This window comes from Mesocricetus auratus, unplaced genomic scaffold (genome assembly GCF_017639785.1).
Source record: "Mesocricetus auratus isolate SY011 unplaced genomic scaffold, BCM_Maur_2.0 Super-Scaffold_100010, whole genome shotgun sequence".
Classification (NCBI taxonomy): Eukaryota; Metazoa; Chordata; class Mammalia; order Rodentia; family Cricetidae; genus Mesocricetus; species Mesocricetus auratus.
Genome location: NW_024429194.1, coordinates 42,819,895 through 42,838,277, shown reverse-complemented (window position 1 = coordinate 42,838,277; position 18,383 = coordinate 42,819,895). Strand labels below are relative to the sequence as shown.

Genomic DNA, 18,383 nt, shown 5'->3' with positions numbered 1-18,383 from the left:
AACACAGAGCCCTTCAGAAGCTGTCTGGGTGACTGGGGTGACCACTGAAGGGGAAACTCGAGATGAGCATGTGTCGTTGCCTCAAGTGTTGTCCAATCCAGGAAGGGACCCATGATCAAGCCCTAGTTATTTAAGTGATGTTTTAAAAAAATGTTGTTAGAAGAGAAAACCTCAAGCTGGGGTCTTGCTATATGGGTCATCAATAGTCTGTGTGGTTCATGCCAGTTCACAAGTATGTGAGAATATATTTTTTGGTTTCTGAGAGTTAACATTTTTCATGAATCCGAGTTTTGTTTCATTGGGGTGGAAAGAAAAAATGTGATGTCTCTCCTTTTTGGGGTTTTCTTCTCTTATTTTTCCAAGCTCCACAATGCTAATTTTCCTGGGAAGAGAGGGGACACATAGTGGTTACTGTAGAGTCTGTGGATTGGGAATCCCCCCAGTTTTCCCATTAACCTGAAGATGAGAACTGGTCCCTTGAGGGCTGTGGAAGCTGAGGGACTTTGGTGTGGCATTTAGAGAAATGTTATGTTTTGAACTGGTCCATACTTTCTCATTTGTTTTATTTTGTTTTTTCAAGACAGGTTTTCTCTGGGTAACTGTCTCAGCTGTCTTGGAACTCATTCTGTAAACCAGGATGGCCTCAGACTCACAGAGATCCTCCTGCATTTACCTCCCAAGTGCTGGAATTAAAAGGTGTGTGCCACCACTGCTTGGCTTATACGTTTTATAATTTTGTGTATTTTTAAATTTTTTATTCATTCTTTTTGTCGTTTTGTTTTGAGTCGAGTTTCTCCTATTTGTTTATTTATTTGTTTGAATTTATTCTTCTCTCACACATTAACCCTGACAGCAGTCTGCCCTTCCTCCACTCCTTCTAGTCCCCCTTCCCCCCTTGAGCCAAGCGTCCTCCATTTCCCTTCAGAAAAGAGCAGCCTTCCCAGGGATATCAACCAAGTAGAGCACAACGAGTTACAATAAAACTCGACAAACCCTTATCTACCTGTAGCAGAAAAGGGATCCCACAAGCAGGCAAAAGAATCAGAGACAGCCCCCACTCCCACTGTTTGAAGTCCCACAAGAGCACCAAGCTACACAATCATAACATTTATGCAGGGAACCTAGGTCGGACACATTCAGGCTCCATGAGAGCCACTTCGGTCTCTGTGAGCCCTATGAGCCCTGCTTAGTTGATTCTGTGGTCAGTGTTCTCTTGGTGTCCTCAACCCCTCTGGCTCCTACAGTCCTTCCTCCTCTTCATCTTTGGGGTTCTGTCTAATGTTTGGCTGTGAGTCTCTGCATCTGCTTCCATCAGTTGCTGGATGAAGATTTGGTCAGGCACAGATCTCTTCTGGATGGAGCGACCTGCACTTGAGCAGGCTCATTCAATACTTTTGTAGCTTTTACCTTTATATTTATCCCCAATCACTCCTTGCTGTTTTAAAAACATTCCCCCTTCATATATTTACGTCATTTACTTAGCACCTAAAGTCACCAACTTGCAACTCTATTCAACAGCTTTCAAACTCAGCCCCTGGGAGACACAGGCAGGCAGATCTCTGTGAGTCTGAGACTACCCTGGTCTAAAAAGTGAGTTCTATGCCAGTCAGGGATACATAGAGAGATCCTGTCTCAAACTCTGTTGCTTGACCCATTGAGAAAACTATAAATCAAGTATGGCTGCTAATTGTGAGAACTTAGAAGCATCCTTTATTAGGGACTTTTATATTTAAGGAGGTTAAATGGTCTTCTGTAAATGTATTCCAAAAGAGTGTAATAATATGCCTTTAATCCCAGATCCCAGCACTTGGGAGGCAGAGGCAGGTGGATCTTTGTGAGTTCGAAGCCAGCCTGGTCTACAAGAGCTAGTTCCCAGACAGGCTCCAAAGCAATAAAACCAAAAAAAAATAGAGTGATTAGTTTTAATTTTGCTTTTGTTTTAAATGTCTTTGCTTAGCCAAAAACAAGCAAAACAAAACAAAATGGAGCTATTAGGTTGGTTCCATTTGAAGAAAATTGGTTTGGTAAATCTAAAACGTTGAGAACCTCTTAGTTTCAAGAGTGTAAAGTAAAATAGGATGAATATTTGGAGTAGTCCATCTGCTTGGAAGGTTTCCAAATCCAACCCTAGAATTGTTTCAGAAATTTACTCCTCTGTGTTAGGAATAATACAAAGTTAAGGACCTTCAACCCACTTGAGCTGGGGCATCATTGTTTCTTCTGACTAGCTGTGAGAATCTCACATGTTACTTAATTGAACAAAACTAGTATTTTATTTTTCTCTACACACTTAATTTGTCTAGGATAGAGGCTTCTTATAGGATACAGGTTTTTTAAAAAAATCCTTCCAAAGTAATGATCTTCCTTATGCCAATAATCCTAGCACTTGGAAAGCAGAGGCAATGGGGATTGCTAAATTTAGGTCATCCAGGGCTAAGACACACACATACACACACACACACACACACACACAGACACACACAGACCTCTTATACAGAGCTTATTTTCTTGCTTTGCACACACACATACACACACCCCTCTTATACAGAGCTTATTTTCCTGCTTTGCACACACACACACACACACACACACCCCTCTTATACAGAGCTTATTTTCTTGCTTTGCATGCACTTTCACCTTAAGTACAGCAGTGTTCCTCTGACACCTTCCTCCCTGTGTGCCACCATCACCATCAACTCCGCTTTGTCATTGTTATCCTCAGACCTTTTGCTGAGATGTGTGATCACCAGCAGAGGCATCAGACTGGCTGTGACAGGGAAGGGAGCATGGCTCTCTGGGAATTTGAAAGAAGTGACAAACTCATTGTAACTTGGCATGAGGGAAAGGCAGAAAATGGGCCACTTAAAGCACTTGGATCGCTTCTGAAGTTGACTCCTTAGAAGAGTGACATGTGAACCTTAAGTATCGTTAGCACAAGGAGCCCAGGCTGTGCTGAGTCATGGGTAAAACTTGTTTCTAAACGATGAAGGAGTGCTGGAAGGTTCTCTTTGCCTGCACCATGGTGGTTGGAGATGGGAGCAGAGGAGCGGATAGGGACTGGAGGACAAGGAAGGACAGTGGGACAGAGACGGGGTCTGCCTTCTTGTTCCCTGCCCTCCAGCCCGAGGCTGAAGACAGGATGTTCTGTGTCTACAGTGCAGTCTTCCAGTTTCTGCCTGGTCCCTGTAGCAAGGATAGTGCTTCATCTGGAGACTGTACTCATCTGGGATGCTTGTCCAGACTGGAAAACAAGGAAGCTCCAAAGAAATGGATAAAGAAGTGTTAAATGAGTATTTTGGCCAGGCAGTGGTGGCACACGCCTTTAATCCCAGCACTTAGGAGGCAGAGGCAGGCGGATCTCTGTGAGTTCGAGGCCAATCTGGTCTACAGAGTGAGTTCCAGGACAGTCTCCAAAGCTACACAGGGTAATCCTGTCTTGAGAAAAAAGAAAAACATAAAAACAAAACCCCCCAAAACCAAAAATGAGTATTTTGTGCTTAGTAAACACTTTCCAGCTCCAAAATGTTAAGGATAATATAAACACAAAGCAGGAGAAATATGCAAATAAGCATGACTCAGTTTCCCCTAGAAGTTTGTCATGGGATGATTCCGAAAGTACATTGAAATTAGAAGTACCCAAATAAAAGTCTATATTAATTAGTATTTGATATTTGTTTGCTTGTTTGTTGTGAGGGTCTCATTGTACAGCCCAGGCTTGCCTGAAATTCACTATACAGCCCAGGCTAACTTCAAGCTTGCTGTGATCCTCCTGCCACCATACCCAGATCTAGTAATTGACTTAAAAAGGTGATTTTCAGCCTGATCTACAGAGGGAGTTCCAGGACAGTTTCCAAAGTTACACAGAGAAACGCTGTCTCGAAAAACAAAAAACAATGAAAAAGATTGTATCTTACTATTTGAATCAGTATTTAGCAGTATTTCTATATCTAACCCTGGCAGTAGAGGAGCTTTTTATGTTTTTTTTCATCTCCAGTGCTACATATAGCAATCCCCATGATAGGCAATCAATAAACAGTAGAGATTGTATCGCAATAGCTAATCATTGGGCAGTCCTTAGGAAAAAAATTAAAAAGCAATCAAACTTTCACTCCTCTCCTGAAATTATGGCATGTTAACATAAGAGTCCATGTAAACTGATGTCTGTACCTTTGTGTATAAAAACCCAACAGCCAATAGAGAAAAGATACAGTGATTCAGAGAACATCCAAACAACGCACACAACGAAGCTGTAAAACAGAATAAGACAATGACCTAAATATAACTCCATACTATATTATGTTTTAAACACACAACACAGCCCTGCACAGTGACACACACACACACCTATAATTCCATCTTTATGAAGCTAAAGTTAGAAAGACTGAGAGTTCAAGTCTAGCACGAGCAACAGAGTGAGATCCTACCTTGTTAATAAACAAATATCAAACAAACATTGCAAATTAATATGTATTATCTAATTTCAGCACTGTGTACAAGGGAAGAATTCCCCCAGAAGGGTGCCTGCCAAGTGTAAAAAGGGATCATCAGTGAAAGTTATTAGAAGGATCTTTTTACTTCCATACTGGTAGACTTTGTGACGTGTTAAGGTTGTGGTTAGCTTTAACTGTTGTGGTTTGAATAAGAAAGCTTCTCCATAGTCTCATGAATGTGAACTCTTGGTCCCTACTTGGTAGAACAGCTTCGGGAAGATATTGGGAGGTGTGGCCTTGCTGGAGGAAGTATGTCACTGGGCCTGGGCTTCGAGAATTTTCAGTCTTCGCTCATTTCCAGTTTGCTCCCTGTTCATGTGTTTGCAGCTGAAGATAGGATCTCTCAGTTTTCTGCTCTGGCCTGCTGCCATGCCTCCCCTGCCATTATGGACTCTCCCTCTGGAACTATAAGCTTAAGTAAGCTCTTTCTTCCATAAATCGCTTTAGGTCATGCTGTCTTACCGCAGGAATAGCAAAGTAACTAATACAGCCAACAGCTTGACTCAACCTAGAATGACTTGTGAAGTGTCTCTCCTCTTTAATAAAACAGGGTTTTTCTCTGTAGCCCTGGCTGTCCTGGAACCCACTCTGTAGACCATGCTGGCTTCCAATTCAGAGATCCACCTGCCTGTGCCTGCTGAATTAAAGGAATGCACCACCACCACCCAGCAGAAAGTCTTAATAGAGGATTGTTTAGCTTGTGTGACACTAGCTAAGAATCTTTCTCACCCGGAGTGGCTTCAGAAGGGAGGGGGTTTTAACGTTGCAAGGATAGTGGCTGCCAGCCTTAGCCTTAGGTAGGTAATACTGGGCTCTATAGTAAACAAAATTCCCCATATAGTCTGGAAAGGCTGTTTGTCAAATTGAACTCCAACCACATCTGAGATTAGAAGAAAACTTTGACTATATTGTTCTTCAAGAGTTTCGGCTAGCTGCCTCCTCCCTAACAGCCGTCCTTTTACATGCCTTTGCCTGGATTTGCCCTTTCTTTGTTAGGCAGGTATAACCCCACCCACACCAGGCATACCCTCCCCCCACCAGGTATACCCTTCCCCCACCAGGCATAAAGCCCTACCGCTGAGGTACATACATACATCTAAGACTTGTTCAAACTTGTACAATCTAAAAGTTCTTGAATAGCTTAACTTCCCCACTCTCATCTCAACCTTTAAACAGGGAGCTTTTACAGGTGGGTGGATTCGCACACAATGAAAGAATAGCAGAAGTCAGGGTTTGCCAACAATACAGACTAAATACTTTATTAGGTTCCAAAATGAGAAAATGGTAGTGTTAACCTATTTTAGTATAAATCCACCACCCTCCGCAAAGAGCCTGCCTTAGCGTCTACGGCACCCCAGTCGTGGTAGCGCCGGTACTCCTGAGGCCTGAGCAGGTACTGCCGGCCTCGGTAGTTGGGCATCTCGTAGAGGACCCAGCAGCCCTCCAACACGTGCAGGGAGCGCACCTCACTGAGGTGGAAGCGGTCCTGGATGCAGGAGCAGTCTTCATTCAGCTCCATCATGAGGCCTTTGTGGTCTTCTCTCTCATACAGCCGCATCCTGTGGGAACCTGTCTGCTTGGGTAACAGAAAGAGCAGAAAAAGCCATTGAGTGTCTTCCAGAACTCATCCAAGCCAAGGGCGGTGAGTTTGGCTGGCTGGGGGAAGAAGCGAACGGGGAACAGAGAAGGGGGATAGGCTGGGGGTGGGGGCAGATGCGGGAACTGCCGATGTAAAATCCGAGCCTCTCAGATTTAGGAGAGCTGTGCACTAATAGATTTGCTAGCAAGTGGTACAAACTCCTACATACCCAGTTTCGGGTTTTCATCTAGGAGGTGGAATTTTTAACATGTTAAAACTGTATTTCAGCCAAAAATTCAAATATCTTAATTCCCAACTCTGTGTTCATTCTACGCTGTATGTTGGCAGAAATATAAATAATAGATGTTGATTAGTGTTTTTTAGTTTTGTATACGTTTATATACATATAAGTCCATCATTATAATGGGATTTCTTTCTAAACTTACATTTTTTGAGAATTTCATGTTAGTACTGAATTTACATCATTCCCAGCTGTCCCATTCCCCTATTTTGTAATTCCCTAGACAAGCTTCACACTCAAGATCCTGTAGCCTGGGCTTCCTGGATTCCAGGGAATCAGTATGCCTGGCTAAAGTAGAGTTCAGAAAAATTAAATAACTTCTGGGAAAAGTTAACTTAAATAATCACTTGAACTAGAATTTAGCTGGTTTTCAAAATTAAGTAAATTACCATTTCCAAAGTTGGTCTCTGTTTTTACACAGTTTTTGGTCGCCATACGTTTCCATGCTTCCTACCCCACAGTAAACTGTAACTAACTCCCTTATCAGAAATTCCGTTATTGATAAAAATCAATCTGATGGGCACAATGCCTTCTCTTGACCAAGCAGCCTCCCATTTACAAATTTTGTCTTACATCCCAGCATAAGATTGCATTCATTGAGACAAGTTTTGATTAGCCTAATGGTAGCAACTATAAAGTGACTTTTTTTCTAAGTAGATTCTTCCTTATAATTCTATCTTCCAGATTGTGTCCCTTAGATAGGCACTTAAAGCCCACTTCACCCTTAGGTACTTCTATAGAAAAGACTTACTCTCTAAACCCCACATCAGTAAAACAGTGAGAACCCGTGGGCAGCAAGAAAGGAAGCCAAACAGGACTCACGTGGGGGATGAGGCGGCAGGATCGGATGGAGTCGCTGAAGCCCATCCACTGCTGGTAGTCAGGGTAGTCCCCACGCCGCAGGAAGTACTGGTGGCCCTGGTAGTTGGGGCGCTCATACAGCATCCAGCAGCCACTGTCCACTCTGATGGAGTTGCAGCGGCTGAAGTAGGTCTGCAGGTTGGGGCAGTCGGTGCTGCACTCATAGCAGCGTCCCTGGAAGCCCCTGTCCTCGTAGAAGGTGATCTGTAAAGGAAGAGCAATTCTGGATGAGATCATTTTCTCCTTGTGTGAAGGCCGGTCCCTCCGACTGTTTGTTTAGTTTGCGTTCTGCTCACCTTCCCCATGGCTGTCTGACCGTGGTGAGTTCAGTGTCCAGGCAGAGAGCGGCGGGTCTATATAGCAGGAGGGCTGCTGCGTTTGCAGGAACAGCACAAAAGGGGCCCTCGGGGCTGAGGGGATTTTTATGGATCGCTTTTCCATGCTGTATTCAGTGGCGGTGATTGTAGATTCGCTTGGTTCTCTGGTGTGTTCCAACGCTGCCCTGGACGAGCTGCTCGGTGTTGTTTTATTTGGATTCTTACTGTTTTTAAATTTATCAGCACATCAGCCTGAACTTTTGACCCGAAGTCCATGCCCCTCCATTTTGATTCTATTATACTTGGTAAGTCTGGGAGAAACCTGTGCATTTGTAGAAGTGCCCCCCCCCCGAGTTGAGAGGGCTGGAATTCAGCGAATATTGCAAATGTTGACTAGTTTCCTAGTATGACAGAAACTGGTCAACGTTATTCCTCCTTCCCACTTATTTCTTTACAGCATTTGCCGGCTAGTTCAGCACACACATCTAGATTCTGATAGTGACTCTTCTCGACTGTGTGCGAATGATGCTCAGGACATAGCCATGAGTTTCTCCTTTGGTGGGGTACACTCTGTGGTGAAAAACCAGCCCCCCATCAGCTTGTGTTAAGAACAAAGGGAAATGTGTCTACAGTCGTGAGGTCCAAGACTGACAAGTTTGTATGAATTGCTCCTCATTTCCAAGGTCAGGGGAAGGCCCAGACTTGCCTGTGAAGAGTGAGGTTTGAACCCAGGCTGCAGGGACACCATAAATCACCCCTCAGAGCAGGAGTTATCTTGTGGGAGAGTGAAGGATGAGAAGGAAAGAAAAGAACAAAACAAAGAAAACAAATGAAGAAGAAAGGACGTCTCTGTCATTTTATCTGTTATATTAGATATCTGTTATATTAGATATAAACAGTCGCAATAAGTACCCGCAGATAAGGTTATCCAGAGTGAGTTTGTCTGAACAAAGACAAATCCAAAGCCAATATATCACGCATGGCATGCTGAATGCCACCCTTCTCAGAGCATTTAAAATGTATCTTAGAGCGCCACTTTAAAATACATTTTAGCATTTTTGTGAATCAAATAATATAATATATCATAGATATCATAGATGCTAGGGAGAGTTCCGCTAATGATCTCTCTCTCTCTCTCTCTCTCTCTCTCTCTCTCTCTCTCTCTCTCTCACACACACACACACACACACTTACCCTGTGTCCCAACCCTATTACTTCTTTCTTTATGGCTTTGTCTTTGTTCTAGCATCCCTCTAACGTGGGAAAAGGTTAATAATATGACCAGTGATACAAATTCACCCCGATTTCTGACATCAGGTCTAGAATCAATGTCTCTCCTCCTCTCCCTACCCACCCCCCCAGGGTCTCACTATGTAGCCTAAGCAAGCCTTGGACATACTGCAATTCTCCTGTTTCAGCCTCCTTGGTGCTGTGATTATAGGTATGTACTGCCAAATCTGGCAAATTTCTCAGCCTTTTTCCCCTTTCTTCCCTCCTTTCCCCTCCCCTCCACTCTTTCTCTGTGTATGGCAGTGCTGGGGATTGGACCCAAGGCCTTATTCATGCTAGGCAAGTGCTATCCCACTGAGATTCTCCACCCAGACCTCCACATTCTTTTAGAGCTTCCTCAAACCACAGCACCAAGGGGTACATCCTAGACACAGCTCTTATAATGTCAGCCATCTGAAAACTACCTTATTTCCTCAGGGTATGTGCTCTCTCTGGAAGCAACAAGTCATAAATTTAACTGCTTTACAGGTGGGCGGTTGAGATGTTTAGCTGACAGACATTAGCATTCATAATGGAGAGTGTGTGTATAATGTTTTTAGCACACTACTTGATGCGAATGAACACTGATAATGCTAGTGACATTGACAATAGTGTTGGAGTGACATCATTGACAATGTCAACCCAGTTCTTTGACCAAAGATAGTGTTCTCAAACGTTCCTGAGCCATTTGCGGCTGAAAAAAGATGTCACTTGGAAAAGACATTAGAAATCTTAGGGGGAGCCGGGCGGTGGTGGCGCATGCCTTTAATCCCAGCACTTGGGAGGTAGAGGCAGGTGGATCTCTGTGAGTTCGAGGCCAGGCTGGACCGACAGCCTCCAAAACAATACAGAGAAACCCTGTCTCGTAAAAACCAAAAAAAAGAAAAGAAAAGAAAAGAAAAGAAATCTTAGGGGGAGGGGGCAGGAGAGACAGCTCAGCAGTTAAGAACACTGACTGCTCTTCCAGAGGACCCTGGTTCAACTCCCAACACTTACATAGCAGCTCACAACTGTCTGTAACTCCAGTTACAGGGGATCTGATATCTTCACATAACATACATGCAAGCAGAACACTAATGCATATAAAAAATAAAAAGGAATCATCATTGTCATAGTTTTTTTTTATTGCTGTGAAGAGACAATATGACCACGGCAACTCTTATGAATGAAAACATTTAATTGGGGGGCTCACTTACAGTTCAGCCCATTATCATCATGGGGGGGAAGCATGGCAGTGTGCAGGCTGATGTGGCGCTGGAGCTGAGAGTTCTACATTTTGACTCAGAGGCAACAGGAAGTCAACTGACTGCCACACTGAGGGAAACGAGCAAAAGAGGCTTCACTTCTTCCAACAAGGCCACACCTCCTAATAGTGCCACTCCTTTTGGGTACCATTTTCTTTCAAACCACCACAACCATAAAAAAGTAAGAAAATAAAAAGAAAGAAAAGGAATCTTGTCAGGGGTGTCTGAGAGTGGTGGTGAATGACATCAATCTCAGAACTTGGCAGAGGCAGGTAGATCTCTGTGAGTTCAAGGCCAGCCTGGTCTACAGAGCGAGTTCCAGGACACAGGGTTATGTAGAGAGAAGAAGGAAGGAAGAAGTGTATTTTCTCACTATTCAGAGTAGCCAAGGTATGGAAGCAGCTTAAATGTCCTTCAATGTTGAAGCATGAAGAAAACATGTCTACTTAAGGGAATTTTATTCAGAAGGAAAGAAGAAGGAAATATTATTGCTTGTAAAGAAATGGATGGAACTAGAGATCATCATATTAAGTAAAATCAGCCAGGCTCACAAAAATGAAAATCACATGCTTTTCTCTCATATGTGAAAACTTAAAAAAATATGAGATGGTAACAAAAGGGCTTGGGATCACTGAGGGTAGGTAGGAGGTATATGGGGAAGGTCAGGGATAAATATGACCCAAGTACAATGGTACAATGATAAACAGGTGTGAAAAATGTCATGATGAAATCCATTCTTTGGTATGCTAACTAAAATTATTAACAAAATAATAAAATATAGCTAATAATAAAAATCAAACCTTTATTTTTCATAAGTCTTTTTTGTTTAAAATTTTTACTTAAAATTTTGCCAGCCGGGCATTGGTGGCGCACGCCTTTAATCCCAGCACTCGGGAGGCAGAGGCAGGCGGATCTCTGTGAGTTCGAGACCAGCCTGGACTACCAAGCGAGTTCCAGGACAGCCTCCAAAGCCACAGAGAAACCCTGTCTCGAAAAACCAAAAAAAAAATTTTTTTTTGCCAAAGCCAGGCGGCAGTGGCACATGCCTTTAATCCTAGCACTAGGGAGGCAGAGGCAGGCAGATCTCTGTGAGTTTGAGGCCTGCCTGGTTTACAGAGTGAGTTCCAGGACAGGCTCCAAAGCCACAGAGAAACCCTGTCTTGACCCCCTCCCAATTTTTTTTTGCCTAAAAAAGTTCTTTTAATGCATAGTCTTTCTATATATCCCAGGCTATATTTCAATTCTATATGTAGTATGAACTGGTCTTGAACTCATTATCTTCCAATCTCACCCACTGAAGTATTGGAATTATAGGTTGGCAGTTGGTGTCCCACATAACTTTTCACCTTCCTCTAGATTTTATATGATCTCTGCCCCTTCTTCTGTGATATTTCCTGAGTCTTGAGTGAATGAATAGACGTTCAGTTTATGGCTGAACATTAGACTGTCTCTCAATCTTATCATGTTTATCAGTTATGAATCTCTGCAATTTCCACAGCCTACTGGAAAGCAAAAAACAAAACCAAAAAAAACTTCTCTGACCAAAACTGAGGTATATAATCAACGTGTTTAACATGACACTTGGGTAACCAAGGATAATATCACGTTCAGTCCAGGCGAGGTGTGGTAGCACCTGTAATCCCAATGCTGGGGGGCACAGAGGCAAGCAGATTTTTATGAGTTTGAGGCCAGCCTGATCTACACAGCAAGTTCCATCTCAAAACAAAAGCAAGTAAACAAACATAGTAAGCCAGAAAATTAGGGATGATTCTAGAATGTTTTTTGCAGAGAAATTGCTTAAGCTGAACCTTGAAGAAGAAAACACTTGTCTGGATGAACAACAACAACAAAAAAGAATTGGTGTCTAGTGAAAAATATTATGACAAGTGAAAATGGGAACCACGCGTGCTTGGTGTGATTAGGCAGGCAACGTGGCAAAAGAGAGTGAGGAGCCAGCAGGGTGTTTCAAGGCCCTGAGCACGTGGACTGCTATGCGTCCCATGTCATTGGCCTAGCATGCTGGCACAGAGCAGTGTGGAACAGAGAAAGGCACAACGGGGCAGAATCAGGAGGCAACTAAGACCCAGCTGAAGTCTGATGAGACCTCCAGGCAAGGCAGCGAGGAGCCTGTAGGGGCAGGAAAGGGAATGAGCTGAGAAGTGGGAGAAAGTAAAGACTATGCTCGTCAGAGGTGATACCGAAATCCAGTGTGTGTGTGTGTGTGTGTGTGTGTGTGTGTGTGTGTGTGTGTGTGTGTGTGTGTGGTCACTTTCTGGTTCCTATGTAACTTGTAAGTACTGCACTTTATGTGATGGAATTTCCACCCTGGCCCTCCCATTATGTGCACATGAACTTCACAAAATAAGGAAGAGAACTACATAGCAAATAGGGTTTCTACTTACTGAGCTGAAAAGACTCTTAGGGATAAGGTTCTATTGCTGAAGACACCACAGGCTCTAGTCCTAAGGCACAGAGGAGTCAAACTAGGATTGGGCTAGAAGCTTCCTGCCTGCCAGACTGAACTTGACATTCCCTGGCTGCCCAAATGTAATGTTCAACAGCTATTATCAAGTTTCCATTGCTTTATTTAGACCACAGTTCCTCAAAAACAGATGTGAAGAGTCTTACAGGATCAGGTGTCTTTCACATTTTTTTCACCTTATTCTCACTAATTGGCTGAATGGATAGAACATAAATGGCAATAATTAAATGACTGTTCTTCTAGTCTGGAATTCAGCGTGGTGATCAATTCCAGCACCTATTTCAAATACTCAGGCTGTAAGCGTACTCACATCAAAGTTCATTGTGTGTAAACTTCAGTCTGTGATCTGACCACACCTTGGGCTTCATTTACTTAATGGGTTAGTATAACAGTAAACACGAATAATCATAAAGGAGAAAACCTTCCCCCAAGCTCTGGCCCCTGTCACGCCCCTTAATCATTTTAATTGTCTATTTTTAGTGTTCCATGAAATGGCAAGTTAATGTTTCAACAGCATCAGGCAATCCAAAGCTGAGTTCTGCTGGTGTTTAAAGTCCAGCCAGAAGTTGGTTCTACCACCTGCCCTGCTGTTTCTTAGCCATTAGTGTAGCATTTGTATTGCACGTGTGCTTGGTACAATATGGTGATCACATAGACAAGAGACTGAATAGGGGACCAGTCTCTTAACAGTATTCCCCTTGTTACACAGTGCAATTAATTTCCTCTTGGCAATTCTTCACAGGTGATTACGGCTGTTACTTTTGTGTTGACAGATGTCTGGAGGGGAGAGAAAAGGGTATGTGCTTACATCAGGACCTAACCCCATGGTGGTGTCAGGGAACTGGGGAGAGGTCTTGCACTGAGAATGCTTTCTGGGGACAATGCAATGCAACAGCTGCTGGCACTCCTAAGTGCACTAGACCCCTCTGGTTTCATTGCTTGATGGGCCTTTTATAGATTATTAATCCAAGAACGCTTAGAGTCGAAGGGGGAAAGAGGAAAGAGGGAAGAAAAAGATTTAGTAAGACTTAGTGTTAGACTAGGGCATGCAGGAAATCATGGTGTATGTTAGGCATCTAGAGTATAGAGTATATAGGATAACACTAGGATTGTCTCAAGTTGTCCACTTTATCTTAACCAGAAAAAGGGGACTCCTGTGGTCTTAACTTTAAACACAGGAAGGAGGAAGTGAGTAATTGGTGGGTTTAGAATAGTACCTTTCCCAGACCACTTTCCATTTGTGACTTTATCTTTATGCTGGGGGACAGCACCTTTCTCTTCTGTATTTCACAGGTGAGAGGAGAGAATTTTCAAGAACAATGACCCCCAGAAAAAGACTCAGAGAAGCTGGGCATGATGGCACGTGTCTTTAATCTCAGCACTGTGTGTGTGTGTGGGGGGGGGATGGTGTTCGTGCAAAGGCAGGAGGACCTCTATGAGTTTGAGGCCAGCCTGGACTGCATAATGAGTTCCAGGATAGCCAGGGCTATGTAGAGAGACCCTGTCTCAAGCTACTACTACCTTCTAAAAAGAAAAGGTTTTCAGAACAGTTCTTCTTTGACCAGAACTATTAATAATTAATAACAGGAAGTTCCTTAACTCCCAACAGTGACCCAGTTTATGCGCGGATTGCATGCTGACTGTGTTTGTTCAGTGCTTAGGTATTAAGCATGAAGGCCCTAAAGACATGGAATGAAAGGAGACCCCAGAAGAAATGAATAGCCGTGTGCATAAGGATTAGTACCAAGAAGAGGTGAGTGAGGAAGGGACGTGAGGCGCATCTGCTGATACCTACAGACCATACAAAACAGTGCCATCTCATACTTGTTGTTTCAATAATATTGAGGGTTGAATCCATGTTAGACAAATTCTCTACAATGAGCTACATCCACAAAACCAGGAGTCACCCAGTGTTAAATTTCTACAATTGTACTGCTCTGAAATAAACTTACACTCATGCCCCCAGAACCTCTATAGCAAAAACAGTTGTGTGCACCAAAGCCATATTTGAGAGATAGGTTAGGGTCAGTGGAGAATGGGTTCTCCATCTGGGTCAGTGTGGCCCATAGGAAAATCAGTGCTCACTGGGAGGGTGTGATGACCCCCACTGATGAGGCAGGAGTAGAGACTAGGGGTTCCTAGAGACACAGCTCGCTCATTCCTTCTCCAGGAGACACTGGCTGTCTGTGTGGGGAGAAGTGGATGTATAACATTTCCACCCCTGGCAAGATGACATATGAGTCAGTTCACCGGCCTCTCAAAAGATGGAATAATATAATGAATTTTGATGTGAAGTCAACAGATTTAGTTATGAACTTTATGGGAAACAGCCCTATAACCTCATTTAATAACTCTAGGTTATTTTTGGTGATTTTTACTAGGTAAACTCTTTTCCAGGACCCATAAGAAAAACCAGTTTAGTCAGGCGATGATGGCACACACCTTTAATCCCAGCACTTGGGAGGCAGAGGCAAGTGGATCTCTGTGAATTTGAGGCCAGCGCAGTCTACAGAGCTAGTTCCAGGACAACCAAAACTGTTAAAGAGAAAAACCCTGTCTCGAAAGAAAGAAAGAAAGAAAGAAAGAAAGAAAGAAGGAAGGAAGGAAGGAAAGAAAGGAAGGAAGGAAAAGAAAAAGAAGGGAAGGAAAGTTTTAGTACTGGGAATAATTTGGCTTATCTTTTAAAATTTTCCATTACATTATTTTAATTTTATCTTATTTTATATGTATGGGTGTTTTGCCCACATGTATGTCACTGTACCATGTGTGTGTGATGCTGAGAGACACCAGAAGAGGGCATCAGATCTCCTGGAATTGGAGTAAGAGACGCTTGTGGGCCTACATGAAGGAACTAGGATTCAAACTTGGGTCCTCTGGAACAGCAAATGCTTGTAGCCAGTGAGCCATCTCTCCTGTCTTACATTTTTATTCCTTTATTTGTGTGTATGGTGGGGCAATCGCGTGGGTCAAAGAACAACTCTTGGGAAAATTGGTACTCTCCTTCTACTAAGTGGGTCTTTGGGGATCAAACTCAGGACACCAGGCTTGGGAGCAGGCATCTTTATCTGCTAAACCATGTCACCAGCCCAGTATGACTTTTTTTGATAAAATACGTTTTTTTTTGATCCTGCATATTTAGTCATTACAGAATATAGTTCCCCCTTAGAGAAGGTTGCTTCCCATCTTGAAAAGACTGCCATATTTGGCTTAGTGCCATTTTTGCTTAGGAATGTTTTAAAGACTGAAAGAAAGGCAGGACTCTTCTTGTGGTGCCAGAATCACAAACTACACATTTTATTAGCTTCTAAAGAAGAAAAGTGGAGAATGAAAATGCTTCAGTAAAAATCCATGACCCGTCTAAAAGAGCCAACTTTGGCATTTGTAGCCCCCCAGTCAAGATATCTCCTGTACTCCCCGGGCCTCAACAGGTACTGCCGTCCCCTGTAGCTGGGCATCTCATAGAGGACCCAGCAGCCCTCCATTACATTGAGGGAGTGGATTTCACTGAGGTGGAAGCGATCCTGGAGAGACAGACAATCGTCTGTGATCTCTGACATCTGTCCTCTGAAGTCATCTCTCTCGTAGATCCTCATTCTGTAAGTGCCGGAGTGCTGGGGACGACAGATGGGAGAGGAAGAGCAAATGAGCACAGGTAGAAGCTGCTTTCCTGCCTTACAATCCTGAGTCCAAGCTCGCATTCAGAGAAGCATACTGCAGGGTTCAGAAGTGTCTACTCCCAAAGCCTGTCACCGAAGAATCTAGGGCTTCAGTGGTCAGTCGAGAAACTAAGCTCAGGCCTCTCCATGCCTGTCTACCAGACTGTGGTCCCTGGCAATTAAATGCTGCTTAAAATAAAACTTATCACACTTAATTAAATATGGCTTAAAATGGAACTTCTCATGTCATCTCAGTGCTTTGCTGATGACACAGCCCTTGGAAGGAAAGGTTGCATTGTATCTCTCTTGTTGAAAAGGTATTAACCTTCAACTATTTTCTGCAAAACTTGTGCGTTGGCATTCATGCATCTATAAAGCAAAGAGTGAGTTCCTGTGACAAATAAGGGCCTGTCTTTCCCCCGTTTCTCTTTCCAAGCCTCAATTTCAGCCCAAATCAGAGTCCCCTGCTTGCAAAAGGATCCTTCCCTGTTAGTGGTAGGTAACCTGCCTTGGTGAAGCTGCTTTTCCATGACATGGCACTGGATCTCACACCTCCCACACCCCATCTGTCTAGGAGGCTTGGGCCATTCTTGAGAAAGCAGGAATCTTGAACATCGGTTTTAAATTTGGTCTTTTTTGCTGGTGTATTCCTCAAAGTGAGCTAATAGATACTGCTCACTCCATACAAATAAAAACCAGAAGATGAGAAAAATAATCAAATAGAAATTCAAGTTGAAGCAAGTCAAAGCATATTTTTAGATGAGACTAGGGGCATTTGGATGGTATGGTCCTAGACAAAGGCAGAGCCCAGGCTGGCCTTGAACTCATGCCACTACCCATCCAAGCACCTTTGGTCACCCAAAGAGTAGCACATCGTGTTTATAGATTAAGAAGCACTGGATTTCTGATTTGAAGTGGAATAAACTAAGAACTTATATGTTCTTATAATTATATTTTAGAATTATATTTTGAACAGGTAGTAAATGATTGTCTTCCATATCCTATTTTTCTTAATTACTCTGGTGTTTGAATTTTCAGTGGCTTATATACAATGTAAAAATGGGGACGTGAGTTTTTTTTTTAAACTCACCACCAAGTTCTTGAGAAATAAGATTCTTCTCTCAGGTACCCTACTGGACACACACACTAGGTGTACACCCACTCTCTGTTCTCTAGTTGAAACAGCTTGGCTTAAGAAGACCTTTTAAGATATTTTGTGTTTCCAGAGACCAGTAATAAAGACAGAGCCACACTCACGTGGGGGATGAGGCGGCAGGATCGGATGGAGTCGCTGAAGCCCATCCACTGCTGGTAGTCAGGGTAGTCCCCACGCCGCAGGAAGTACTGGTGGCCCTGGTAGTTGGGGCGCTCATACAGCATCCAGCAGCCACTGTCCACTCTGATGGAGTTGCAGCGGCTGAAGTAGGTCTGCAGGTTGGGACAGTCGGTGCTGCACTCATAGCAGCGTCCCTGGAAGCCCCGGTCCTCGTAGAAGGTGATCTGTAAAGGCAGAAAGGTAGCAGACAAGTAAGTGATTTCTCACAGCCAAGGATGCTTTGTGAGGACAAAGGTCACAGGGGTCCAGGACCTACCTTTCCCATCTCGCTGGAGAGGAGATTAGAGATGCCCTCAGTGCTGTGAGGCTCCAGGGGAGAGCCCCTGGTATATATAGCTGCCCCGACTGCTGCCTCCACAGGAAATCACACAAAAGGGCCCATTCCGGTGAGTAAGGGGATTTGCAAGCTCCCTCCCTCCCTCTGCTCATTGGGGTTGGCTGAATGGTTTACTCTCATTCTTTCTGGTAGGTTCGGGTTGCTCTAATTCACTAAAGCTGTGTTGTCGCCACGAACGAGAAAAGTCTTTGCTCTTGTTTTGCAAAAGACTGAGCGAAGCTGTAATTCTACGCGTTTATTTTATAGCTTACTCGGCTTAAACGACTTCTCAAAGCGACTTAGCAATGTGCGTGCTTCGGATTTTGTTTGCCTTAAACATTTTAGAAACAAGACTTTAAACACCAAGGAGTCTTGAGTAAGAGAGATCTAAGAAACATCATCTGAGGAAGCATTCTGAAAAGCATAAAAGCGTAGGTCAAATTCAAAACTCTATGATCATTATTGTTAGCTAGGGGACTGTCTTCTAGAATTGTTAACTGTGGTTTGTGGTCTCTCATCTCTACCCTTGCAC

General features: G+C 43.4%; 2 protein-coding genes across 3 annotated transcripts; both read right to left on the bottom strand.

Moving 5' to 3' along the window:
- Window positions 1-5,722: 5,722 nt before the first annotated feature.
- On the bottom strand, window positions 5,723-7,619 carry LOC101836797 (gamma-crystallin C). 2 transcript variants are annotated; one of them, XM_021227336.2, is made up of 3 exons: window positions 7,528-7,619; window positions 7,193-7,435; window positions 5,723-6,066 (listed from the first exon to the last, which is right to left on the bottom strand). In XM_021227336.2, exons 1-3 carry the CDS (start codon window positions 7,534-7,536, stop codon window positions 5,791-5,793), a joined length of 528 nt encoding a protein of 175 aa, XP_021082995.1. In that variant the 5' UTR covers window positions 7,537-7,619; the 3' UTR covers window positions 5,723-5,790. The 2 variants fall into 2 exon arrangements, with proteins under 2 accessions (XP_021082995.1, XP_005070618.1); XM_005070561.4 differs by having other exon boundaries at window positions 5,723-6,063.
- Window positions 7,620-15,807: 8,188 nt separating this feature from the next.
- LOC101837862 (gamma-crystallin B) lies at window positions 15,808-17,895 on the bottom strand. Its single transcript, XM_040753446.1, has 3 exons — window positions 17,792-17,895; window positions 17,457-17,699; window positions 15,808-16,154 (listed from the first exon to the last, which is right to left on the bottom strand). Exons 1-3 carry the CDS (start codon window positions 17,798-17,800, stop codon window positions 15,879-15,881), a joined length of 528 nt encoding a protein of 175 aa, XP_040609380.1. The 5' UTR covers window positions 17,801-17,895; the 3' UTR covers window positions 15,808-15,878.
- Window positions 17,896-18,383: the final 488 nt, after the last annotated feature.

What these genes read in the sequence shown, in the direction of transcription:
- LOC101837862 (XM_040753446.1), bottom strand. An exon ending in CCTGCCGCCTCATCCCCCAC is followed by an intron (nt 16,155 to 17,456) that starts GTGAGTGTGGCT and finishes TGTCGTCCCCAG; the next exon opens with CACTCCGGCACTTACAGAAT.
- LOC101836797 (XM_021227336.2), bottom strand. An exon ending in CCTGCCGCCTCATCCCCCAC is followed by an intron (nt 6,067 to 7,192) that starts GTGAGTCCTGTT and finishes CTGTTACCCAAG; the next exon opens with CAGACAGGTTCCCACAGGAT.